This window comes from Mustela putorius, unplaced genomic scaffold (assembly GCF_011764305.1).
Source record: "Mustela putorius furo isolate JIRA1106 unplaced genomic scaffold, ASM1176430v1.1 tig00003845_pilon_pilon_pilon, whole genome shotgun sequence".
In the NCBI taxonomy this organism is placed as follows: Eukaryota; Metazoa; Chordata; class Mammalia; order Carnivora; family Mustelidae; genus Mustela; species Mustela putorius.
The window spans coordinates 11,979,038-12,004,923 of record NW_025421998.1 but is presented as its reverse complement, the minus strand read 5'-3'; the positions used below and the strand labels follow the sequence as shown (position 1 = coordinate 12,004,923).

General features: G+C 52.3%; 1 protein-coding gene across 1 annotated transcript in view; it reads left to right on the top strand.

Annotated features, from left to right (window-relative positions):
- Nucleotides 1-15,487: 15,487 nt before the first annotated feature.
- The window catches only part of ABCA13 (ATP binding cassette subfamily A member 13), a 320,465-nt gene continuing 310,066 nt past the window's right edge, over nucleotides 15,488-25,886 (top strand). Inside the window, exon 1 of the mRNA XM_045089507.1 lies at nucleotides 15,488-16,309. Coding sequence (XP_044945442.1) covers nucleotides 16,160-16,309 — 150 coding nt within the window. The 5' untranslated portion in view covers nucleotides 15,488-16,159. The remainder of the gene's footprint in view (nucleotides 16,310-25,886) is intronic.

Genomic DNA, 25,886 nt, shown 5'->3' with positions numbered 1-25,886 from the left:
CGTTCCAGCCCACGGATGCCCCGAGCACTCCACCTAGGAGGAGCAGACATTTCATTGGTAAACTGAGGACAACCAGAAACCCAGGCTTTGGAGGCGCGGAAGACATTTCCCAAACTCAGCTCCCTGAACCGGCATCTCTCCGTGCCAGGATGACACAGCACCCGCCCCCCAGGAAAACTCCCTCTCATAGGTTCCTGCCAAATCCCCTTCCACATGTAACAAAGACAAGAAGTCCCAAACCCCAGGGGCCCTGGGGGGCTTGGTCAGTGAAGCCAGAAATCTCAGGCTTTTGTCCAGGAAGCCCCGCCCACGCCCCCTCTCCCACCCTGCCCAGAGGGCGGCACCCTCTTTGTACGCCAGGCCGTGACGAAGAGAATTTTCAGAAAAACAGAAAATCATGACTCTCCCACAAGCATAAAAATAAGCCTGTGGTACAGAGAGCATTTCACTCATGTGAGGGAACAGGTCAGATATTCTCAAGGGTTCAGAGAATGGGGGCGTCCAGCTGGCTCTGTTGGTGTAGCTCGTGACTCTGGATCTCGGGGTCATGAGTTCGAGCCCCACGTTGGGTGTAGAGATCACTTAAATAAATTAATTTAAAAAAATAAATAGAGGGTTCAGAGAATGGGAAAAGCACTCTCCATACCAGGAGAGCCCAGGGAGTGTTGAAACAGGTGCACTGCAGGCTGGGGAGTGGCTGTCCTCCAGGAGCCCCAGGGGGAGAATTCACTCAGATCTCTCCCAGGGGCCAGGCTGTGGATCCCGGCTGGGTCGCAGAGCAGATGGTCGGGAAGGGTGTCTGCAGACAACACACAGTTTTCTACGGAAACACAGTTTATTATTTTTTTTCCTGAAGAAGGAAATCTGTTTACTGCTCATCAAGTAAGAAACGTGGCAGAGAGAGAAGGTGGCTCTGGATTGGGACAAGGGTTTGGGATTTTGCTCTTCTCGCCTCTTCCTTGTGATGGGATCTCGGCTGTCGGGTCCCTCTGACCCCTGTCAGGGGCGGGACATGGGGGTTCAGAGGGCAGGTGCACGTCCGTGCTCTGGACTGGCTTTTTTTCTTTTCCTTTCTTTTTTATTGCGCTGAAATACACCTCAGGTAGTAGCTGCCATTGCAGTCGTCCGTACGCATATTTCAGTGCCTTAGTTTCGCAACGCTGAGCATCATCCGTGCATCAACAAGAACGTGTCGTATACAACTTAGAAATAGTAACAAAATGCACAACGATCTCTGCTATAAATTTCTGGTTCTCACAGAGCGCTGTCTGGTGGTCTTAGCCAGCGCTGCGGGTTTCGGATGTGGCCCTGGCTTGACAGACAGAGAGGGGTCCCACCTGTGAACTCCTTAACACATTTACTATTGTTGACTCTAACGGGCACCCTGCTGGCAAGCGATTTCGAATCCTGACTTCCACGGATTAAGCGGAAACCTCCGTCATCTTAATGTATCAAACACTTGATCGTCCTCGAAGACCCCAGGGGCATTTTCTCAAGTTTTTCTGTAATTGGTGCGTTAGTTCAGCTTTTCAGAACATGGTGAACGGCGGGCTGGTAAAATTCTCGACAATGTCACCATCAGCTCCCTAGACCCGGCACAGACTGCCCGGCACATCCTTACAGGAGGGCTGGCGGGGAGCTGGAGCAGGAGAGTGGCCCGGAGGAGGGAACGAGGGCTCAGGCAGGTGCGAGGCCAGGGTGGGGGCAGTGGGAGAGCAGGGGAGGGCAGAGACCTGGCTCACCGGTATGATCTGTTGAGATTTGCAGGTGAGGACCAGACGGGGCAGAGCTTGCCCAAACACGGAGCCCTCTGTGGGTACCAGACAGGTGAGGAGTCAGGAGGACCCCCTAGCTCTCCAGAAGCACCATGAGAATAGCCAGGAGACTGGGAGGCCGCTGCACGGGCCCCAGTCTTCTATCGAACCTCCCCAAGTTAGGTACCGCTATGAAACATCATGCGGATCATGGAAAGGAGGTCCCAAGGTGGGTGCTGTGACCTGTCCACGTCACTGAGGGTACAGGCGACACAAGGTCTGTCAAGGGAAGGGGCTGGGTTGACTCAGGGTTATTCTGAGGTAGGTGTCCCAGACGTGGTGAAGCCCCAGGCTCACCGGGGAACGGTTTCTGGTAGAGCTGCAAAGCGTTTCTGTCCGGGGGAGAGCTGCCACGGAACGTGGGCCCGCTAGGACACCAGCCGGGAACCCTGACCTCCTGAAAGCTCTCTGGAGCTGATGCGACCCTTTGCCCTTTCCTCCTGAATTATTGGATTCAGGTCCTTGACATGTGTCCGCTCTACGTATGCAGGAGAGTCAGGACGTTACCTTCTTGATGGGAAAGTATTCTGGGACGACATGCTTTGGAGTGGAGCCATGGTTGCATTTTGGAAAGATCACATGGTAGGTACACAGCAGACACGGCGAGGTCTGGGGCAGCAAACCCTACGACAGGGATGAATCAAGACCACGCAGCCTCGTGTAACTCGGGTCAGCGCTGCGGGCAGGTTGTCATAGGTTTTTTTGTTAGAAACTTGTTTTTCAGGGCGCCTGGGTGGCTCAGTCATTGAAGCGTCTGTCTTCGGCTCAGGTCGTGATCTCGGGGTCCTGGGATCGAGCCCCGCATCGGGCTCTCTGCTCGGTGGGGAGCCTGCTTCTCCCTGAGCCTGCTGCTCCCCTTGTTTGAGCTCTCTCTCCCATAAATAAATAAATAAACCCTTAAAAAACCACCAACAACTTGTTTTTCCTCGATGTGACTTTCCGAATTTTACATAGTAACAGCGCTTCCGTACCTATTCTGGGATTCTAAGAGTGCCTGGCGCAGAGGCAGTCCCTGCTCTCACGTAACTCTGCCACCAGCAGGGGTGGGGGGTGGGGGGGACCAGGGGGTGTCCTACGATTCGCCTCGAATCCAACATGAACTACCTGGAGTCAGGTCAGAGCCCACGAGTTCAAGGATAAGGTCTTGACTTGACAACGTGGTCCTTATTTAGGATGCCAGCGGCAAGGCGGGGGGGGGGCGGTTCTGGGATGTCTACACTTCACATCTGGGGCTTCCTACAACCCCTTTCAGGTTTGCTGATTTGTTAGAATGACTCGCACAACTCGGGGAAAGACTACACCTCTGGATACCGTCTTGTTAGAAAGGATACAAGAGAACAGCCGGAAAGGCAGGTGCACAGGCTGAGCCGAACGGTCCCAGGTGGAGGAACTTCTGTACATGGGGCCAGTGTGAGCCTCCCTCCGGGCATGTTCACCGCACAGATGATATATTCCCTCGAATCTGGCTGTTCCGAGTTTTTTTTTAATCCAGTTTTCATCAGCTAGATGTGGCGGAATAGACCACTGGCCCTACGATTGAGTGTCTGCAGCTCCCCGGCCCTTCCCGGAGGTCAGTATCGGGGAGCTGAGTGTCCAGACCTCTAATCACGTGGTTGGTTTCCCCAAACAACAGGAATTTACTTCTGGAAGTTCTGGAGGGCAGACGTTCATGATCAGGACGCCTGCGGATCTGGTGCCGGTGAGGACCCTCTTCCTAGCTTAGAGCCCGCTGCCTTCCCCTGTGTCCTGGCGGGGGGGTGGGGGCCCTGGTCTGCCCATGGTACAAGGGCACTAACCCCGTCACGAGCCCCGCCCTCATGACCTCATCTACCCCTGATCGCCTTCCAGGGGCCCCACCTCCTAAACCATCCCATGGTGGGTGGGTTTCAATGTACAGATTTGGGAGGGACACAAACGTTCAGTCCCCAAAGGGGGTAAACAGCAGGAACCCGTGCTGTCGCTCAGCACTTTTGGGGGCTCTGTGCAGAGCCGGCCTGAGATACAGACCAGATAAGAGGGCTAGAGTACCACATCGGTTCATAATGTTGCTATGGCGGGAATCTCCTTAAGGCAGCGGCCTGTGAATTTTTGGCATGCATTTCTGAGAATAATTTTGAAAATCTGCATACCCCTGGTGAAATTTTAAAGTTATGTCAACTTTTATCATAAGTTTAACAGAGGCAAAGGATGAAATTTCAGGGATTCTTTTTTTTTTTTTTTTGGTACCTTTGCCTAATTTCCTTTTTTTACTATTATTTTTTATATTTCTGTTTAAAAAATTTTATTGTGTTAACTTAGTCACCATACAATACATCATTAGTTTTTGATGTAGCATTCCTTTTTTTTTTTTTTTAAGTAATCTCTACACCCAATGTGGGGCTCGAACTCATGACTCCAAGATCAACCTCCACCGACTGAGCTGGCCAGGAGCCCCTACTGTAACATTGCTTCATTTTTAAGTTTTTTAAAAAGATTTATTTATTTATTTTAGAGAAAGAGAGAGTGAGTGTGCAAGCAGGGGGAGGGCCAGAGGGGGAGAGAGAGAGAGTCTCAAGCAGACTCCTAGCGGAGCAGGGAGCCTCACGCAGGGCTCGATCCCACAACCCTGAGATCAGTACCTGAGCTGAAGCCAAGAGCCAGAGGCCCAACCAACTGAGCCAACCAGGAGGCCCTATTGTACCTTTGCTTTGAAGCCTCAGAGCTGAAGACACAGTCCAGTCAGTTTCAGGCACGTGTCACGTACTTTGAATGAAAAAACAGCCTTATTGCCGGTCAGTCACCATAGACTTCCTGTCAGAAAAAAAGAAGACTCTTTCCAAATCTACTCACACTTCTACACGGGTAGAAATCTATTGGGAATCCGATTCCCATAACCGGTTGATGTCACTGGCACGGAATCCCTCCCTTCTGAAGACCTCCGTGGGGTGGCGTGGGCAGACGGCCAGACAGGCCAGTGCGTGGGGCACCGAGGCTTGCCAGCCTTCGTCACCCCGAGAGAACGACATGGTCAGCTTCCCATTTCCCACTCAGACCCTCTTGACTTGGATGTCTCTGGATTGTCCCCAGGAGCTGTCATGCCTCCTCACGACGCCACCAGGTTTGGGTCTGGAAGCTTTTACACCAAAGGACCGGCCACCGTATAACCCTGGGACTGCTGGGCGGCGTGCTTTCCCCTCCAGCTGAGTGACAAAAGCGTCATCGTCTTCCTGAGCCCCAGAGACACATGCCCCCGGGGGTGGATGATCAGGGCTCTGAGGGCGTGGGCCCCACATGATGTCGTCAGACCTGCTGCCCTCTCTCTTGTTCTTAGTGGATGGCTGTGGCTCCCATGGCCCCAGGGATGGCAGGGAAGGTGTGTGGTGCCGCCACAGACTTGTAGCTCCCAGTCCTCTCTGCAGAGAGGCTACCCTTATCTGCAGGGAAAGGAGCCTAGGCTCATGCTGCAGGTCTACCATCCTAGCACAGGTCAGGGGCCGGGTATAACCCACCACCTGAGAGGAGCCCAGGGACGCTCCCTGGTGCAGGTGGGAGAGCTCATGCGTGCGTCTGAGAGCACGAAGACACCTGCCTTCCCTGTTCTGCTGCTTTGCTACCTAATGGCTGTGTTGTCCCTCTTTCTTTCCTTCCCTCCCCTCCCCCTCCCCTCCCCCTCCCTCCCCTCCCCCTCCTTCCCTCCCCCTTTTCACCCCCCCTTCCTTTCCTCCCTCCTCCCTTCCTGCCTCCCTTCATTTTCCTACTGGACCGTAACGTACCTCTGTGACGTACATTTAAAAGTTACGAATGAATAAGCTGTGCGTGTAAAATGCCTCTGGAATGAGTCGCCTGTCTGAAGAGTGTCTAAAAATCCTTTAGCACGCAGTCTAGCACACGTTTGCAAAGCCGGAAGGGCTCCTCTCATTGTGTACTAGAAAGCAAAGCCGGAAGAATTCACGTTGCATCTAACGAGCAGACAGGTTACGACGTACTGCACAGCCAGAGCACGGAACGGGATATTTTCGCAGTCTGCTTGCTGAGCTGTGGAGACAACTGTCCCTGACCAAGCCACCTTTAGGGACCCAGTGTGAAGGTGGGAAAGTGCCCCTAGTTTCTCCTTTGACAACTGAGGAAATCAAGGAAAATCTTGCTTTAAGAGACAGTGAGCCTAATCTGTGCCTTCAGAGATGGGCTCCAGCCTTCCTTGTTGTATCGGAAAGTCAGGGCACCTGGGGTGGGGTCGGGGGGCTCAGTCAGTTGAGCTTCCAACTCTTGGTTTTGGCTCAGGTCACGATCTCAGGGTCCTGGGGTCGAGTCCCGCATCGGGCTTCACACTCTGCGCCCCGTCTGCTTGAAGATTCTCTCTCTCTCCTCTCTCTCTGCTCCTCCCGGCTCTCTCTCTAAAAAGTCAAACAAAAATCTTTAAAAAATAATAAAACCTCTGAAAGAAAATCAGAAAACCACCCTGGAAACTCAGGTTGGGGGTTAATCTGCTGTTCCCCCAGGATAGCTCGTGGGGTTGACTCCACCAACCCTCCGTGACTGCGAGCCAGTCCCTGCCTGTCCCTTGATGTCTGCTTCCATCCTTGGCCATGGGAGTGACCTGGGGTGTGGGGGTCCTGAGTTCCAAGGGCTTGCCCGGAGTGACTGGGGTGAGCTGGGCAATGTCCAGGTCACGTTACTGTCTTCCCCTCTCTGGAGAGCAGGCGCAGAGCTGGGGCTCCCCTGACCTCTCGTGTACTGAGCCGCACATGGCCCCACTCTCTGAGCGGCGGGACACACTAAAGTGACAGGGGCACCTGGGCAGTCTGGAGCTGGCTGGAGGGGAGGCTTCCCCCGGCTTCCGTGGAGGGGTACTAGCTGGCTCCCTGCTCCTCCATCGGGGACGGCCACATTGCTCTGTCATTGTTTAGATCCCCTCTCAAAGGGGCCCAACACCCCTTCATAATCAGTGTTCAACAGAGCTCGTGGGCTTTCCCAAGTGGCAGCACGCAATCCCTGGGGTTCAGCTGTAGGACGCAAAGTGAATTCAGTTACTGCTACTCCCTAGATCACCCCACGTGGATGGCGTGCTCAGTGACCACCGTCTGTCTAAGACCTGTTTATTGTTCTGCACCCAGGGAGGGCGTTGTCCTGGGGGAAGTCCAGTCCCCTGAGGACTTGGGTAAGTTCCCTTCCAGCAGCACCAGCAGCCTGACAGGTGAGCTCAGAGCAGATTAGGAAACAGTAAACAGCGGCTCTCCACGGGAGGTCCTCAACTACCAACAGTAGCCACACTTAAAAATGTGTTAAAAATGCAAATCCTCAATGGGGCGACTGGGTGGTTTAGTGGGCTAAAGCCTCTGCCTTAGGCTCCAGTCATGATCCCCACATCCGATCTCTGCTCAGCGGGAAGCCTGCTTCCTCCTGGCTCTCTCTGCCTAATTGTGATCTCTGTTTGTCAAATAAATAAATAAAATCTTAAAAAAAATGCAAATCCTCAGGCCTTGGACTTCCTGAATTAAAAAAGTCTGTGTGTGAGACCCACAGTCTACATCTAACAGCCCCATGGCCACTGGGACACTCACTCAAGGGTCAGAACAACGTGTCTCTGACGTCCCTAACCAAGGAAGATCCAGCTGGTTCCCTGCTCAGGAAGAGACCCTTGTCTCTCCCTGCAGATGCCACAGAACAGCCCTCCCTAAATATCTCCTCTGTGAGCCCGGAGTCACAGGAGACCCCCTCCCAATCCTGTCCCAGTCCCTGGGCTGCACAGACAGCCCTTTGCTTTTGAAGGCAGAGGACAGGTTCCTCTCTTCCAGTCCCAGTGGGCAGGATTGGGGCCACCCAAGCAATCAGACCACAGCCCTGCCAGCTGGTGGCTGTTCTGGTGTCTTTTGTTTGGCATACAGTGCCATGAAATTTAGAAGATAGATGCTTCCATGACTTTTTTTTTTTTTTTTTACCATTTTCTCTTTCTTTCTTTCTCTCATTTTTAGGATTTTATTTATTCATTTGAGACACAGAGAGAGCATGAGTAGGGGGGAAAGGCAGAGGGAGAAGGAGAACACCCTGCTGAGCAGGGAGCCCCATTCCGGGCTTGATCCCAGGACCTTGAGATCCTAACCTGAGCTGCAGCAGACGCTTCACCGGCTGAGTTCCCCAGGTGCCCCTGTTTTGTTTCAGCAGACTGCCAGCCTAGCTAGCTTCACTCTGTAGGTCCCGACCCATCTTCTGTGAGCTCTGCATCCAATGTTAATTCAACTTCCAGAGCCTTTGCTGGGCTATTCTGGTCCGCCTCATATCCGTGCCCCCAGGGACTAATCAGGGTACTGGGTAGTGTCTGCTTCATGGGTTAGTTCTTAAAGTCTCTGCTATGAGGGTTCTGTTCATTCCCTGCATGCACAGCCCAGCGGGACCCCCGGATTTCTCACACAGAGCCAAAGGATCTTCTCTGGCCCCATCTGCTCTGGGATGTTGCCCACAAAGCAGTTCCCAGCTCACCGGTTCTTGGTGTGCCCTCCCTGCCCCCCCCACCGGCCCCACCAGGAAGAAGGAAGCTGGGCTGTGGTGTGTCCCGAGCAAGTACACACTTTTTGCAGCAGACAACCAAGCCTTGGGGGTGTTGCCACCCCCACTAACCTTCGGGAACCCCAAAGTGGGGTGTGGAGAGGGAGCCGAACATCTCTTTGCATGTTCTCTGGCTAGAGGCCCCCCTTTTTGGAGTTCTGCCGGTCTGTGTTTGCCCACACTTCCAGGATTTGGGCTTCCCTAAACTCTTAGTCAGGCAACATGGAAGGAAGCACCCTGCACCCCAGCAAAAAAGAAACTCACCACCATACGTTGTTGTTGGCGTGTGAGGTCTCTACCCATCCATCTGTTCTTATTTACTTTTCAGAGTTCTCCAAGAGCTGGTGTTTTTAGTCTGTCCCAAGATTTTAGTTGCAATCAGTGGAAGAGAGGATGAACGTGCTTAATCCATCCTAATTAGAGCCAGAACCCTAAGTCCTGCCTGGAGGCTGAAAGCTTCCAGAGTACGGGTGAGGGTAGCAGAGACCACAGCCGGGCCCTGGGGCAGCGAACCCAAGGAGTAACCCAGGGGGGCCCACCCTGCTGAGAGCAGAGGCGGTCCCTGCACTCCTGGAAGGAGCGTGGCAGCGAGGGACAGAGGGGCCCGGGGCCAGAACGTGAGGACACAGCCCCCAAGGGGCAACAGAGGTCGTGGGGGTGGGCACCAGAAGTCCCGTGGGGATGCAGGCACCATGGCAGAGTGTGATAGAGTCGCAGGGGTGCTGAGGCCTGCGGGCAGTCCTCATCGGGAATGCGGTGGGGGAAGAGAGCGCTGCGGAGCCCGGGTCCGGGAGGTACCGAGGCTCGAGGCGGGGCCGGGATCGCCCAGAGAGCAGGTGCACCCGCACAGGTGGAGCGCAGCGAGCAGGTGCATCGCACAGGCGGAGCGCAGGGAGCCGGCGCGGGGCACCCGGACGTCCAGGACCGGCGAGACGAGCGGGACGGGCTGGGAAGGACGGCCAGGGCGGCGCGAGGAGAGGAGAAGGAGCGCGGGGCCGCTAGGCAGGGCCTGGCTCCGTGTGGCCTTAGATCCGGAAGAGCGCGGGCTTGCGGGGGACTGTGGTTGGAGTGTGAGGACCCGGCCCGACCGCTGGGGGTCTGGCACCGAAGCGGGCGGAGCTGAGAGGCTGTGGGAAACCTTTGCAAGGGTCTGAACCCCCTCAAACAAAGTCCTGCGCCGTGGCTGAGGCCTTCGTGGTGGCGGCAGCTACGCTCGCTCGGCCAGTGCGCGCGTGTGCGCGCTCATGTACGTGTGCGCGCTCCCGGTACGACCCCTTCGCGGGCGGCGGGACCGGGAGGCGCGGGGGGCACGCGGGAGTCCGAACAGAGCCGGGGGGCGGGGAGGGGGAGCTGCGCGCGAGCTGCCCTCCGGCTGCCCCACCCTCCCGGGCCAGCGCCGAGCCTCAGCGCGCACACTGGGAAATGACACCCGTCGCCAGCCTGTTACCGCCCTCACCCGGACACCTCGAGGACGGCGATCCTGAGTCCGCCGCTACCCTGGGGTTTGGATTTTGCTCCCGAGTTAGAGTTAGACTCTCTGGCCTCGGTGTAAACGGAACTTAGCTTTCCTGGTTTCACCCGGAGAAATGCAGCTGCTGGCAACGGGCAGGTGCCAGGGGCTGATGGAGGTGGGTACCCCCCCGCCCCGAGGACACCGAGAAGAGCTCTACTCACTGCCCGGAGAGTCCGCAGCAGGTCTGTGGATATTTCTTCTCAATATCTTCTCGATTTCGGAGTTCTGGTTAATTTTCTTAGCTCAGTGGGCACCAGATTACACTAGAAGGTGAAAACCATGTTTTCCAATGAACTTCTTTTGAACCAGCATCCTTCAGAGACAAGTTGGAAAGATGGTTTTCTATCACAACAAGAAGAGAAACTACTTCAGATTCATGAGAAATAATTGAAATTAGCAAGATAGCATTTTAGGACCAGAGAAAAGTAAATCACCGGCAAGTTGTTTTGTTTTCTTTTTTAAAGAGACAATTGGGTGACTGAAGTTCTTTAAACGATGGAACTTTTAATCTCCAATCGTCTGTAATTTTAATAAAACTTTTTAATGGAGACAAAGAGGCGATTTTGCCTGAATATCCGGAATAATTTACATTCTAACTCAACCTGCATTACCATAACCTTTCAAAGGGTCCAGCAGAGTGTGTGTCTCATAATCTCCCACATTCAATTTCAGGCATGTTTATTTGAGGCTGTGGTTGGCTCTTTGGGGGGGGACCGCTGGCCCCCGCTAGAGGAAACCACGCTGGAAAGGGTTCATTCAAGCAGCGCTGGCCTGGGCAAGAGGTGGGGCTGGTTTTCAGCCCTCGGAGTGCCTTGTTCTTCTTGCCCTGCTGTTTTGGATTCAGTCCCCTTCCCTGCTGTATGTGTGCCGTGTTCCCAATCCACCTCTCCAGGAAAGCAAACCTCAGTGCACAGGAGCACGGGGTGGGGTGAAGGTAGGACAAGGGTGGCAAAGAGCAGGCAGTGGGGCAAGTCTAACAACCAGAAGGCCAAGCATCATTTCCAGAAGCCAGTAGGAGACACGTCACAACAAAGGGCCGGTAGCTACTGCGTTGGGGTCTGCAGTGGCCGTGTGTCCTGTGCACATCATTCTGCACAGGGCGTCTGAGAGGGGACCAGGCAGTTTCCTTGTCAGGATGCTGTTACACTGAGAGCTTTCTGGCAATTCTGTGGCTTCCTGTGTGTCCTCCAGAGTCAAAGAATCTCCCCAATCCAGGTCATGGGCAAGCATGGGCCGTGAAGGGCTCGGCCAGCCTCACCAGCAGGTACACAGGTGAATTCAGCCCTCAGCCCCCAATTGCACCTGCTTTTGTAAACCCTCCATAGGAGCTTCCTGCCGTGGGCCGGACAGCTTAGCAACACACTCCTTCTGTGTCACAGTGGGGGAGGCTGGGAGTCCGAGATCAAGGTGTGGGCAGGTCAGGTTCTTCCCGGCTTGTACATGGCTGCCTTCTCGCTGTGTCCACACTCACTTTCCTCTGGGCACACATGGAAAGAGACCCTCCTGGGTGTCCCTGCCTCTCCTGAGGACATCAGTCCTATGGATTAGGGGCCCTCTGAGGACCGTATTTCAACCAATTCAGTCACAGGGCAGGGGGTGGGGGTTAGGGCTTCAACATGGGAATTTTGAGGGCACGATTCAGTCCAAGACTCCCTCTTTTCTTCCTCCACTTTCCTTATGATGTGGCTTTCTTTCTTTCTTTCTTTCATTCTTTCTTTCTTTCTTTCTTATTTGAGAGAGGGAGGCAGAGAGGGAGAGAGCACAAGCGGGGGAATGGGCAGAGGGAGAGGGAGAAGCAGACTCCCCACTGAGCAGGGAGCCTGATACGGGGCTCAATCCCAGGACCCTGGGATCATGACCTGAGCTGAAATCAGACACTTAACTGACTGAGCTACCCGGGCGCCCCATTATGTAGGTTTCATGGGAAAGTTTCCATTTCCTAATTCCTGTTGGAGCAGTTTTTGTGTGTTATATAATGAGGTGAAGGTGACTGTAGGTCATTCCAGAGGGGACTCAGGGTAGTGCGAGTCAGGATGGTCCAGGGCGGGGGTGAGGGAGGGGGTCTCATCAGGTTTGGGTTTTCCTTGGCCCGAGTTAGGAGGAAAGCCGGAAAGAAGAGCTTGGGGGGAGACGTAAGACAGAGGTGGGCGGTCAAGGCCAGCTCCTGGGGTCAAGCAGGTGACATCCTTATACGTCTTCCCTCACCAGGCGTGGCTTCTCCCCCTTCTCTCTTTCTGTAAGGATGTTGCCATTCCTTCCTTTCTGGCCTGGTGGCAGCAGGAGGCCACCATGATCCAGGCTGCTAGAGTGCCGCGGACAGGGGTCATCGAAGGGACCTGTGGCCCCAGCAGGGGATGGGGAGGCAGGAAGGGAAGGAGGGGGAGCATGCTTCCAGAGAGAATGCCGCACACCGACCACTTAACTAGCAGAAGTCCCACCTCCATGGCTCGGCTCAGGGACATTTGGGTCCCGATCATGGAGCATCCATGGAATGGTCCTTGCTCAGGGGGCTTCATCACATGTGGGGATCCCAGGATCCAGGCTCCTTCCATCTTTTTGTCCCACTGTCCCCTAGGGCCCCGGCTGGAGAGTGGGGAGGTGCACCTGCTTTGGGGAACCTGGACTGGAACAGAGAAACGCCTAGCACCCCACTGTGGAAGTGCCATGGGGTGCCCACCTCTCAGTGGTGCTCTGTCTGTCCCTGCCTCACGGGGCCCCAGAAGCCTGACTGTCTCACTCACCCCGCTACAGCCCACTCTGTCTCCCTTTCATCCCCCAAGCAGCCCTCTTTTATTGTTCAAAAGGGCTCCTGGGGATCCTAGGGAAAGGGGAAGGGGTCAGGAGGGGACAGAGGTGGTGACAGGCAGAGCTGTGCTAGTTCACAGCCTCAGGCTTCGGGGGTGAGAGCTGACACCTGCTCGCGGAGCTCAGCGCCAGGCAGCACTGCAGAAGGGTGGGCGCGGGTGTCCACAACATGGAGAACAAAGGCAAAAGAAAAAAAAAATTAAACTTCCTTGTAACTTAGAGCCCATTGACAAATTTTCAGGACAGGCAGAGTGACCTTCCTCCAGAAGCTCAGCTGCCTCGATGTTAATACTCTGCTAGAGGCAAAAGGCAGCCTTTGCCTGACCTCAGCCCAATCTCCAAGATCCTGTAAAAATCCCTTTGGAAACTTCCTTTATCTCTACGAAACATGTTAACAATCCTCCCCCACCAAGCATATGGCCCCCGATATACATCTGAAGGTTCTGATGACTTAGGGTTTACTGGACTGTAGTAAATGACTTTGTCCTAGCCACAGGTAGCCCCTCCAGGTCCTGGAAATCTTGCTTCCAAATCCCTTAGAGACTTACACTCATTCCAAACCCCTCCCAAGTTGAAAGTATAGAATCGGTCACCCCTCATGCTCCCCGGGGAGCTCTTTCTGCCCACAGGTCCTGTCCCGTGCTTGAATAAAAACATCTTTCTTGGATTGAAGATGCCTCCAGAATTCTTTCTTGACCCTTTGCTCCCGAGCCCAGCACTTCACATCGTAAGGAGCAGGGGAACTTACACTCGAGGCTTGTTCTGGGCTCCCCAAGATGAGATCTCCACCCCACCCCCAAACCTTAGAGTTTCTAAAGCAGCCTTGATGGGGTTCAGTCATGTGTATTCTATGGATGGTCTCAACACCCTGTCCCTCTCCCAGGGCCGTGTCCTTGGGGCAACCTCTGAGAGCAGGGGAGGCATATGGGATACATATTCCCAAATAGGGAGGGAGTCAGGAGTCTCCCATGGCCGGGGTCCCTCTGATCCGTCAGCTGGCGGTCACGTCCTCCAGATGACCTCCTCCAGTCAGTGGTGCTCAGGTCGTAACCTCTGAGCACCTGGAGTGCCAGTCCTGTGTGTGGGGTTGAGGGGGCACCTTCGATGCTGTGGTGAGAGCAGGAATGGGCCGGGGCCCAGAGTCCATGGAGTGGACCATGTCCGCCTCCCCCAGAAGATACGCTCAGCAGTGGCCACTGGGGAGGAGACCTTGGCTTTGACTCCTCCAAGGAGGGCTTGAGCAGCCACTGCCTGAAGTCACGCTGTGACAGTTTACAAAGCGGGGGGCACACATGAAGAAGGAGCGTGGTCAGGAGCCAGGCTCATGGTGCAGACCCGTCCAGGGTACCCTGTGTTTAGGGGAGCCTGGCTCGTGGCTGGGAAGAGATGGGTGGTGAAATGCACTTTAGAAAATCATGTATTGAGGAGAAAGTCACCTAACTCAGAATCTGCCCTTTGGAGCGAACAATCAGTACATTCCCATCGTTGTGCAACCCTCCCTTCTCCCTCGTTCCCAAAACACTGTCTTCACCCCGCAGGCAAACTCGCAGGGCGCCTGGCTGGCGTGCGACTCCTGATCTCTGGGTCACGAGTTCCAGCCCCACGTTGGGTGCAGAGATGACTAAAAGTAATTATCTTTGAAGGGGCCCACACCTACTTACAGTTCTTCCTCGGGTCTCTCCCTCCTCAGGCCCTGGCACCTGCCGTCTGCTTTCTGCGCATGGATTTATCTATCCTGGACGTTTCCATCCCTGGGTAGCACCTAGTGCCGGTGGTTTCCAACGTTTGGCTGTTGTGAATAGTGTTGTGCACGTGCTCTCGTTTGAGTCCCTGCTTTCAACGATTTGGGGTACATACCTAGAGTAGAGATGCTCAAGTGTCCTTTTTGAGGGGCAGCTGAGGGCTCAGTCAGTTAAGTATCTGACTCTTAGTTTCAGCTCAGGTGTGATCTCAGGGTCATGGGATCGAGCCCCACGTCAGGCGCGTCTCTCAGCACAGAGTCTGCTTGGGATTCTCACTCCTTCCCCCTAGCCTCCGCACCCCACTCCACGCACACACGCGCTCTCTCCCTCTAAAATGAAATGAAATGAAACAAAATGAAACATATTTCTGGTATCATGGGAAACTGTTATGTGTCGCAGCCCATCCTCATGGGAACAATGGTGCTGGGAAGACTATGGTCACGGCATATTCCCCCACCAGAGCAGGGCACAGAGTCGTGCAGGTCTGTGGAAAAAAAAAAAAAAAAAAAAAGAAAAGAAAAAAAAAAGGCTGTTGCAAACATAAAATGGAAAACGAAAACAAAAACAAAAACCATAGTTAGGGCTTTTCATTGTCCTGGAGTTTTAAAAACAAGTGGCGACGGTCCTGGTGCTGTGAAGTGTGTTGTCTGCAGAGGGAGCCTGGGTATCCACCCGTGGGGAACAGGACGTGGCTGGAGGGGTGAGAGCCAAGGGCGGCGTGGTGCGCGGGCTTCCTGCGCTGGGCCCCACGCGGCCAGTCCGGCCCTCCCTCTGGTGCTGCGAAATACAGAACCGATAACAGAATGCAATTTTTAAACTGTGTTCTTTTAAAAAATGTGATGGGGTCGTTGAGTCAATCCCTTTGCTGAAGCCTGTGCCCCTGTTTCCTGTTGCCAAAGCCACTGATGGAGCGTTTTTGGCTTGTGGAAATTGCTTTATGGCATGGAAGACCACAGGGTTCTGGTTGCCTGACATCCCTCTGACCACAGCTGGGGGAAACAGGAACCTGGGAGCCTCGGCCTCTGGGCGGGTGGAGCAAGCCCTTCCCAGCTCACTCCCGCAGGCTGGCTGAGGAGGTGGCGTGTGCAAGACTCAGCCGGGGGAGGGACCCTCAGGCCTGCTGAGTCCTGCCCGCTCCGGGAAGGTGCCAGAGAGCCCCCTCCGCCGGGATCAGGGGCAGACGGGAGAGTGGCTGACCGCTCCTGTCTCAGCCAGTCATCTGAGGTTTGCTCGTAGGCCCCCAGCAAAGGCTGATGGGACCCTCCTTGCGGAGCCTCCTCCTGGAAGCACGGACCCTGGGGGGACAGGGGTGCGAGTGTGCACGCGCTGGGCTGTCCTTGACCTGAGCCATCCTGCCCTGTTGCCGGGGACACCCACGGGGCTTCCATCTCTTTTCCCTCTGATTGGTTCCCTGCCGGGGGCCTCCGAAATGGAAAAGGCTCTGGTTGACGGCTCCTGTGATAGCTGAAAAGTCACGGGAGGAGAGGAAGATTCCAGGCAATTCACATCAGGACCGAGGGGTCGGCGCGACGGTGGGCGCCGGGGTTTCCCGCCCCTCGCCCCCAGCGGTGTGCGCTCTTGGAAACGCGCGCACGACGGAAATGGCCCCTGGGGCTGCCCCCAGTAACCCAACCCTCCCAACAGCGGCGGGCAGCCCGTGAAAAGGCAAGATTTCTCAACAGAACAAGAGGGACATTCGATGCCCGCCGCGCTCAGCCACCAGTAATCTGTCTTGCATCACTCACTTTTGTTGGGATTGACTAATGCGCGCCCGGCCTTCTCCCGGATCTGAAGATATAAGCCCGCGCTTCTCTGGCTTCCTGACCCAGCGCAGGAGGGCGGGCATGGGGCCGGTGAGGCGCCAGTTCGTAGCCCTGCTCTGGAAGAACTGGCTCTGCAGACTCAGGCACCCGGTGAGTGCAGCTTGCCTGCCTGGGGTCCGGGAGGTGAGGAATAGGGGTGGGGGCAGGATCGGAGGAGATGAGGGGGTGCTGGTCTGGCCTGTCTGCCCCACCCTGCGGGGATCTGGGGGGAGGCTGGGTCATCCAGGGCCCAAGTAGCCAAACTGTCACAACCAGGCTGCCGCCTTGTCAGAAAGGGGCTAGATGAGAAAAACTCTTAAAAAAAAAAAAATGAATGTGGATTTTGAACCACAGCCCGTGTTTTCTGAGCCTCTGCAGATCCCTCCAGTGGAAGGTATGATTCCTAATAGTAGGTTACAGGTCCCCACACTGCAGCCCCAGGACAGGAGGCTGTGGTGGCTGTCTCCAGAGCTGGCGCGAGCCGTCCCCTCCTGTTAATTCTCAGCTTTTTGGAGCTGTATCCAAAGGACAGGGAGGCGCTCCAGAGTGGATGGGAATGGCTCAGACCAGCCTTGTGCTAACTGTTACATAAACACCTGTAAGTTCACATTTTAAGATGCAGAAATCGCCTGCCTATCTGGCCAGCGACCTCTCCTTTACTTCTCATTCCGCCAGACTGACACGGACGCGTGTCCCCGTCACTCCAGCAGGGACAGGTCCTTCTCGAACTCTAAGGTCCACACAGCCTATGGGGTTGCCCTGCTGACCCACTCTGCTGTTGGAAGATGTTCAGTAACCGACCCTGGGTTTCATTCTGCCAACTTCTCATTATCTAGAACGTTCTTGCCCCCAAATAAGGCGAATGTCAGGAAAGGTGTTTTCTTTCTTCAGCGTTCGCACAACTTGGGTGGGGAATTTGCACAAAAGTTTGAGGATCAGGAACCAACAAGAGAGCGTTCTGTCCTTTATTGCTCCTGGCTTGGGGTCTGTGTAGGTGTTTTTCAGTTAATGAATCTGTTCTACGGACATAGGTTTTGAGGGCTGAGCCTCTCGTTTCTACTATAGAACGTGTTGGATGAAATTAACTGGCCAGGTACCACAATTTCTGCTTTCTGTGTATTAGCCCGAGGGGGTGGGTATGGGTGCAGAGGGACCATCTACCTCGCAGCCTCAGGTGCTTTGGGGGTTAAACACAGTCTTGGTTTGATGCTGCCGAGATGAGTGTGCGCATCAGATAGAAACACTCAACGCGTTGATTATCCAACCATGCGTCCATCCTCTCCTTTGCCATGTTTCTCTCTGTAGTATTTTTCCCCTTACGGCATAGCACCGGCTCACTTACTTGTTACCCTGCGATGGAGACCTCCTCGTATCTCAGATCCCCGGGAGTGGGGTGTTTCATTCTGATGTGTTCGCCAGGGTAGTCCCTAGTGCCCAGACGGTGCCTGGAGCACAACAGGTGTTTAGTAGATATTGGCTGAGAGAGGGAAGAAGAAAGCGGTGTGGGACTTCTGGCATCTCTGCTGGGTGCTCGGTGCTTGGTGAAGCAGACGAAGGTGTGCCCTGCCTAGAGCTCGGGACCCAGGAAAGCAGTGGGGAAAATTACCTATTTGATGAGCTCCTTCTGGGGATAGATCCCACAGATGTCCCTGCGCAAATGGGAAATGACACTTGCACAAAGTTGTTCAGACGTTGACCAAGACGGGCAACGTCACAGGGTCTGGAGACAATGTTCCCGTAGTGAATAAGGAGCGGGCCCTGTGTGCAGGACAAACACACCGGAAGGAACCATGATCAGGGAAATGCAGATCAGAACCTCGGGTGGCTTTGACACTTTCTGTAAAAACTTGAATTTTTTTTTATACACATGAATTTATAGAGGCGCTTTTACATTTCATCTTCATTTCGTTATGTTTTATTATTGTAGTCTTTTATTTTTGATTTTTAAAAAAGATTTTATTTATTTATTTGAGAGAGAGAGGGACAGAGAGAGCAAGAGAGAGCAAGAGTCGGGAGCAGAGGGAGAAGCCGGCACGACGCTGAACAGGGAGCCCGATGCGGACTCGATCTCAGGACCCTGCTATCAGGACCTGGGCCCGAGGCAGACGCTTACCCGACCAAGCCACCAGGCGTCCCTATTATAGTTCTTTTAGAAAGCACCTTATTACGGACATTTGAGGCCAGGAAAAGTAGAATAGTGTAGAACGCATGAATAATAGCCTCCTCTCTGTCTTCACACTTCGCTTCAGAGATTGCTGATTTCCTACTCTTCTTGCGAAAGAAAATGCCTTGAAAAAGATGACTGTTTCTGTAATTATTTTAATATCACTTATTTTTTCTCTCCTGATTTTTATCTATTGCACAAAGGACGCTGTAGCAATAAGAAACACTTTGAAAACCCTCTAAAAATGTCATTATCCGAATGCGCCTGCTACTACTTTTGCCTTTTCTTGTCATTAGGCGTCGGTAGTGTGATATTTTTAAATAATGAAAATCACAGCCTTTTGCTTTTTGCTTTCACTTCGCATGGAAACCCAACAGTTCCAAAGTTTCTGTTTGGTCTTCATATTTATTGCATTTATTGAAAGATAGTTCACCAGTTGGATACACCTGATTTTTAAAAAAGATTTTATTTATTTGACAGAGAGAGAGAGAGAGAGAGAGTGCACAAGCAGGGGTTGCTGCAGAAGGAGAGGGAGAAGCAGACTCCGTGCTGAGCAGGGAGCCCGATGTGGGACTCGATCCCAGGACCCCGGGATCATGACCTGATCTGAAGGCAGACACTGAGTTCACTGAGCCACCCAGGTGCCCAGAATACACATAATTTATTCAAGCGTTTCCTTACTCTGGGCAGTAAGGTTCCTCCTGGTTCCTACTGTTGGGGCTGACATCTTCATTCTGCATGACAGACACATCTTTGTTAGGGTATTTCCCTTGAATGAATTTCTTGCAGCTGGTTTCCGGGTCAGAGGCAAAGGCACTGGGCTGGACACGTCCAGAACAGGGACCCTCAGGAGCACCCACCTGGGCCGTTTCCAAGCAACCTGGGCAACACTGGCAGACAGCCACTGGCCACTGGCCGGGAGCCTTGCCCTGTGACTTTATAGGTGTACTTTTGCATTTCGTATTAATGTAAATGAGTCTGATGCTTTGCTTCTCACTTTAACAATTTAATAACAACCGTGAAAAGAAAGAACAGGATGTATCCTTGTTCTGCAGCTTCTGGGGGGGTTTCCTGTGTTTTATTAAGAGGGGGTCTGACCCTTCACTTGTGCAAGTGGATGGCACAGCTTCCCCAGTCTGCCCCTCAGTCACAGAGTGGGGATGGTTCTCGGAGTCTCCCGTATGTCTTAAAGTCATACTCTGCTCTGCGTTTCTGGTTCCCCCCTCCTTTAATGAAAACTGCGAAGCTTGGTTTGGTGAACTTTTGCTGAGGACTTGGGCTAGTGGAGGGGGGACCGGAGTATACTTTGATGCAAGGACAGCATTGTCCTAAAACAGTGTGGTCCACCCCCCACTGGGGGTGAGAGGGAGATGATGGAAATCACGAAACTCCCCGTACCACCTAGTCAAACAGGAGCCACTTTCCCCTGCGGAGAGACCCGCCCCCACCCCAGAACCCTCCGTGCCCACGAAGCCCTGTACTCTTGCTTTCAAGGACCAAGTATCTGGCAGAAAACACACTCGCTCTTAGACACAGAAAAGGGTGATGGGGTCTTCACCAGAGCTGCTCCTTCTGGCCCGGCCCCCAGGAAGCCCCGAGGCTGGGTTGGCTGCATACGGGCAGGCTCCCCACTCAGCACAAAGCCAGGCTCCAACTCCTTCCTCCCTGCTCCCATGGGAGAGCTCCTAGTGAGCCCACCCAACGGGGTCAAGTCTGTTAGGGCAGGTCCTTGAAACCACCGGCCATTTGGGAAACCACTGTTTTGGTTCCACATATGAAGAACCAATTCTCCAGCCAAGTTTCAGCGACTGTAGACCTCCGAACTGTTGTGTGTGTGTGTGTGTGTGTGTCTTCCTTTCCTGAGATCTTTGAGTTTTGTCCACCCCAACAAGTGCTACCAACCTAACCTAGTGTCCCAACACAATTTCACTTTGGAAACAGCATGCTAGCTGTGAGTCTGTATTTTTCTGACTTTGGAGGAAGTCACAGCCGTAAAGTCCTTGGAGTAAAGTAGCTCTTACTTCTTTTGCAGACTGTTCAGGTCTTAGAGATGGATGCTGGCTGGTTTTTGTGTAATTATAGTGTACCGGTTACTTGTTGTCAGGTTCGCTATAAAGGCCTATAAGAGTGTTTGTTGGAACCGGAGGCCCAAAGGGTAAGAGCTGACCTCTTTGCTAGGCAGGTTGGAAAAAAGACTGAAGGCTGGCTCCTGATAACATGCCACAGTCATATATTTAAAAAAAAAAAAAAATAGCAGAAAGGCGCCCTTGGCTGGCTTGGTTGGTGGGACACATGACTCTTGATCTTGGGTTCTGAGTCCAAGCCTGTTGGGTGTAGAGATTATGTAAAGATAAAATCTTTTACAAAATAGGATAGATTTATATTAGGGGAGATGAGACAGTTCAAAAGTGTTCTTCTGCTTTGCATCGAGGTCCAAGTTTAAAAACCCAAAGATATCCAGTCTGTCTGTCTGTCTTTCTTTTTTTTTTTTTTAAGATTTTATTTATGTATTTGACACACACACACACACACACACACACACAGAGTGAGCGAGCAGGGGAAGGAACAGAGGGAAAATGACAAACTTCTTGAGTGCAGATCTTATGACCCTGAGATCATGACTTGAGTAGAAATCAACAGTGGGAAGCTTAAACGACTGAGGCACGCAGGCGCCTGAGAAAACCCAGACTTTCAAATGTGTAGAAAACAAACTGGGTTTCAGGAAAAAGGCATGCGATTTCTTTCTTCCCAATGTGGTTGTTTGTCAGGGTGGAGAGGAAAAAAAAACTCTGTTTCTATTGCTTTTCTGCTGAAAATATGACCTACATAAGGGCAGGAAAATGGCGAGATCCTCAAAAAGCTAGTTCTGGAAGATTTTTTTTTTTTTTTTAAGATTTTATTGATTTATTTGAGAGAGGGAGAGAGCGAGCACAAGCAGGGGGAGCAGCAGAGGGAGCTGTGGAGGGAGAGAGAGAAGCAGGCTCCCTGCTAATCAGGGAGCCCAATGTGGGGCTCGATCGCAGGACTCTGGGATCACAACCCCAGCAGAAGGCAGACACTTAATGGGCCGAGCCAGCCAGGGGCCCCTAGATTTTGTTTAGAATGGGGGTCTGTGTGACTTCCACGAAAAACAAAAACAAAACAAAAGCAGCTACAAGCAAATGACCGAAACTCCAAAACCAGGGTCCTCCTCCTTTCCACACAGGGGTTTCCTCCTTACCCAGGAATGTCGGTCTTGGTTGGGAAACCTGGAGTTTCCCTGCTTTATTCTCTTTGATCTCAGATAAGCCCAGGTTTTCAGTTACAAGAAAGGTTCACAAACACGAGCCAAACCAACTTCCTGATAACAATCCCTCCAGAGACCAGGGCCAAGGGCACCTCAGCTTGTTATGAGAGACTGTACTGGAGGCCCAGGTAGTATCCTGGGAAGCATGTTCGTTTTATCACCCTGGGCCTCCGAGGTCAGCTCTGCATTTGCCACTCAGCTGTGCCTACCTACCCCCCAACCCACCACCTCTTCCCCTGGGCTGAATCAGCCAACACGCACCCGAGGGAGGGACCCCACTGTGCCCAGCCCTACCCTGGTCACTGGTGGCCTGGACCAGGCAGCCAGGGCTTGTCTCAGGTGGCCCTCACAGGTTCCTCTCACCCTGCGGGCTCGAAGCTGGACCTTCTGGCAGAGTCTAACCTGTGCACCCGAGAGCTTCCGTTTGGAAAACACTCCTTAGGGACGAGGGGAAAGAGGCAGGGAGGTGTGTCCCCGCCACCCATCCTGTCCTCTGTCCCAGACTTAGGGATCCTGGCTGTGTGTGGGACACGAGGCTGCTAGGAGGGACCCACATGGAAGGTCAGACAGTGCTGTGTATGCCCTCAGGGGGCTTCTGAGTTCGGGGCCTTTCTTTGGCCCCAAACACAGTGACGTTAGAATAAATTCCACACAATGATACGTCTGAGCCAAAAGCCCTCACACTACCTTCCATCGCTGTGGGTCATGCTACCCGCCGACCGACTTCCTCTCAGAAGGGATGTGCAGGTCACATGGTGCCAGCTGGTGTGTCCGGTGCTGTGTCCTGCCGGCCCGCGGTGGCCCTACGACGTAGGTACCTGTGGTCTCTGCCGGCCCACTTCATCCATGTCCAGGGGCATATGAAGGTTTTTTTTTTTTTAATCCAATCTTCTCTTTTGAAAGGTTACTGTAAGAAGGAACATATTTTCTGTATTTTCTCTTATATAAAATGGCCAAGGGGCACCCGGCTGGCTCAGTCGGTGGATCGTGTGGCTCTTGATCTCGGGGTGGTGAGTTCAAGCCCCACGTAGGGTGTAGAGATGACTTAAAAATAAAATATTAAAGAAAATAATAAATTGCTCATCCAATTCTTTTCCAATTCCATAATTGGGAGGAGGTCGTGGAGACCTCGCTGCCTTTCTCGTTGGTTGGTTTCTGTATTTCCATCGCTCAGATTCCGTTTGTGTATCTTGCCACCTCACCTTTCCTTTTTCCTTCAAACACGTCTTTTAGAGTTTCAAAACTGCAGGAAGTACTTTTTGAAATTTTAACAGATTTTACTTATTTATTTGAGAAAGAACGAGTGAGGAGGGGTGGAGGCAGAGGGAGAAGCAGACTCCTCACTGAGCAGGGGGCCCACGCAGGACTCGATCCCAGGACCCTGGGGTCATGACCTGAGCTGAAGGCAGCCCCTTAACGACGGAGCCCCCCAGGCGCCCCTGCAAGAAGCATGTTTTATTCACCCACAGGTCGGATCGACAGTCCCCTCGCTACTGGTTTCATTAGATTTGAGTTTTCTCTGTTTTGGACTTCTACCTACTTAAGGTACACTTGGGGGTATTCTGCAAAGCTTTAGTTTATCTTTATAAAAATTACATCCTAGAATTCAGGTGGCCAGACTCCCCCCCCCCCGCCCCGCCACCGCCATGCAATGGTCTTCTCTGCCTCAGGTTACTTTGTCATATATTTAAAACGTGGTCAAGTCTGTTTTTGGACAGCCATGGTAGGCACCATATGAATGTTTGATGCAAGAGTGTGAAAGGAAAAGCAAGTGTTTTTCAGTATAAAGCTTAAAAAGCCATAACAGTAAAAAGCAAAGCAAAACAAACAGACAAAACCCCCAAACAAGGGAAGTGAGAGAGAGGGCGCATCTTGTTCCGTCCTGGCTAACTCAGTGGCTAGCTCAAAGATTTGCAGGGACTCCCTTAGGGGGGGATTTTGGACACCGACGGAGAGGTCTGGGGAGTCACAGCTCCCAGTGGCAATGGGCTGCTCTTGTGACACTGTTTTATAGCTGGGACCTCATAATACCTCTGGGAAAGTCTCCTCTCCTGAAAGGCTGGCATCCGGAGGCCCTCCGTGCACCCCAAAGAGACACAATAGAATTTCACGCTCTCTGCAAAGCCCTTTGTCTGCACAGACCAGGGAGCAGACTAATTACACGCTTTGCTCCAGCTTCCGTGATATTCTAAACTTGTGATGCCTCCTCCTTGCCCGGCCAGTAGGTCTCGTGACCACGTTCTCCTTCTGGAAAGCCCTCTTTCCTCCTTGATTCACTGCTAATTCTCATTTTTGTACTGGGGGTGTTTTATTTTTTGTGGCTTTCGGTTAGAAACGATACCCCTTGCTGCCGGAGCAACCAGGAGGATTTAAGGATGAGCTTCATGGAACCGCACCTGCCAGATGTTCCATTCCTGGAAGACGGAGGAGCATCTATTTCATGCTGAGGCCTGCGGTTCAGTCCACCATCTACTTCAGACTAGGTCCAGGATGTAGGGCAAAATACTGATGATTTCAATCTCCGATGCGGAAAACTGGCAAAAAATTACCTACCTCACTGGCTGTTGTATGGCTGAAATAATGGAAGAGCACAAGCTTGTAGACGGTACAGGGCTCTGGATAGGATAGGAGGGCAGGGCCTGGTCATCCTGATGCATGTGTCCCCAGAAGAGTCCCACGCACGGGATGAGCACACTTCCTGATGAATGAATGCATGAACAAACGGACAAATGAATGAATGAAAAATACACTCACTTTAAGGGCGCCTACGTGGCTCATTCGGTGAAGCATCTGCCTTCGGCTCAGGTCATGATTCCAAGTTCCTGGGATCGTGTCCTGCATCCGTCTCCCTGCTCAGAGGGGAGCTTGCTTCCTCCCTCCACCCCACCTCCACTCCCAGTAGTGCTCTCTCTCTCTCTCTCTCTCAAATAAATAAAATCTTTGAAAAAAATACACTGACTTTTATTCCTCCAGTGCACAGCAACTTAATGATCCATCGTCCTGTTTATTTTTTGCATAACTTAGGTTTTTTCTATTCACAGATAAGAGAAGCGTTGTTGAGCACACCTCTCTCTCTTTTTTAAATTGTGTTGTGTCGGTCACCTCACAGTACATCATTAGCTTTTGATGCAGTGTTCCCGACTCATTGGTTATGCACAACCCCCAGTTGAGCACACCTCTTGACTCATGTATGTAATTATCTTCTCAAAAACAATTAGCCTGAACGTTTTCGAAAATTATTTATTTATTTATTTAGATTTTATTTATTTATTTGAGAGAGGGAGAGAATGTGCACAAGAGAACTAAAGTAAGAGAGAGTCAGAGAGAGAGGGTGAAGCAGGTTCCCCACTAAGCAGGAAGTCCAATGCGGGACTCAATCTCAGGACCCTGGGATCTAGACCCGAGCCGAAGGCAGATGCTTAATGGACTAAGCCAACCAGGCACCCCCATTTTTATTTTTATTTAAAGATTTTATTTATTTTAAACGGAAAGAGACAATGTGCACACAAATGGGGGAGAGGGAGAGAGAGAATCCCAAGCAGACTCCCCGATCGGCACGGAGCCGACACGGGGCTCGATCCCACAACTCTGAGATCATGACCTGAGCTGAAATCAAGAGTTGGACAGTCCACTGACAAGAGCCAGCCAGGTGCCCCTGTAATTCTCTCTCTGTATTTCTATCACTTGTTTTTCGTATTTCTTGAGGATACTTAATAGGCTTATAAATGCTTACAATTATTTCATCTTCCTATTCTAAAACTTCCATTATTATATAGTGATTTTTTCTAGACCTAAGAACATTGTCTTAAAGCCTCCTGTATGATTTCACCAGCCAGTTTTAATATTTACCTTGCATGTCTTTTTCATCTCTTGCTTTTTTAAAAAAGAAATAGTTCTATTTATTTATTTATTTAATTTACTTTCTAACTGGGCTCCACCCCCAACACAGGGCTCAAACTCATGGCCCTGTGACAAGAGTCAGTGAAGAGCCACATGCTGCACTGAATGAGCCGGGCAAACACCCCTCTTTTTTGTCTTTGTAGTTCAACCGGTCGGTGTCCTTATAGTCTAATTTTATTTGTTCCGAATAACAGATAGTTTTAAAAAAATGAAACCTGAAAATACTTGTCTTTCAAACAGTGAGCTTAATCCAAGCATTTTTTGAAATCTAAGCCTATTATTTGCAAAGCTCTTTAGCGTTGGTCTCTGGTTGGATAACTCGGTTTCTAATTCACTGA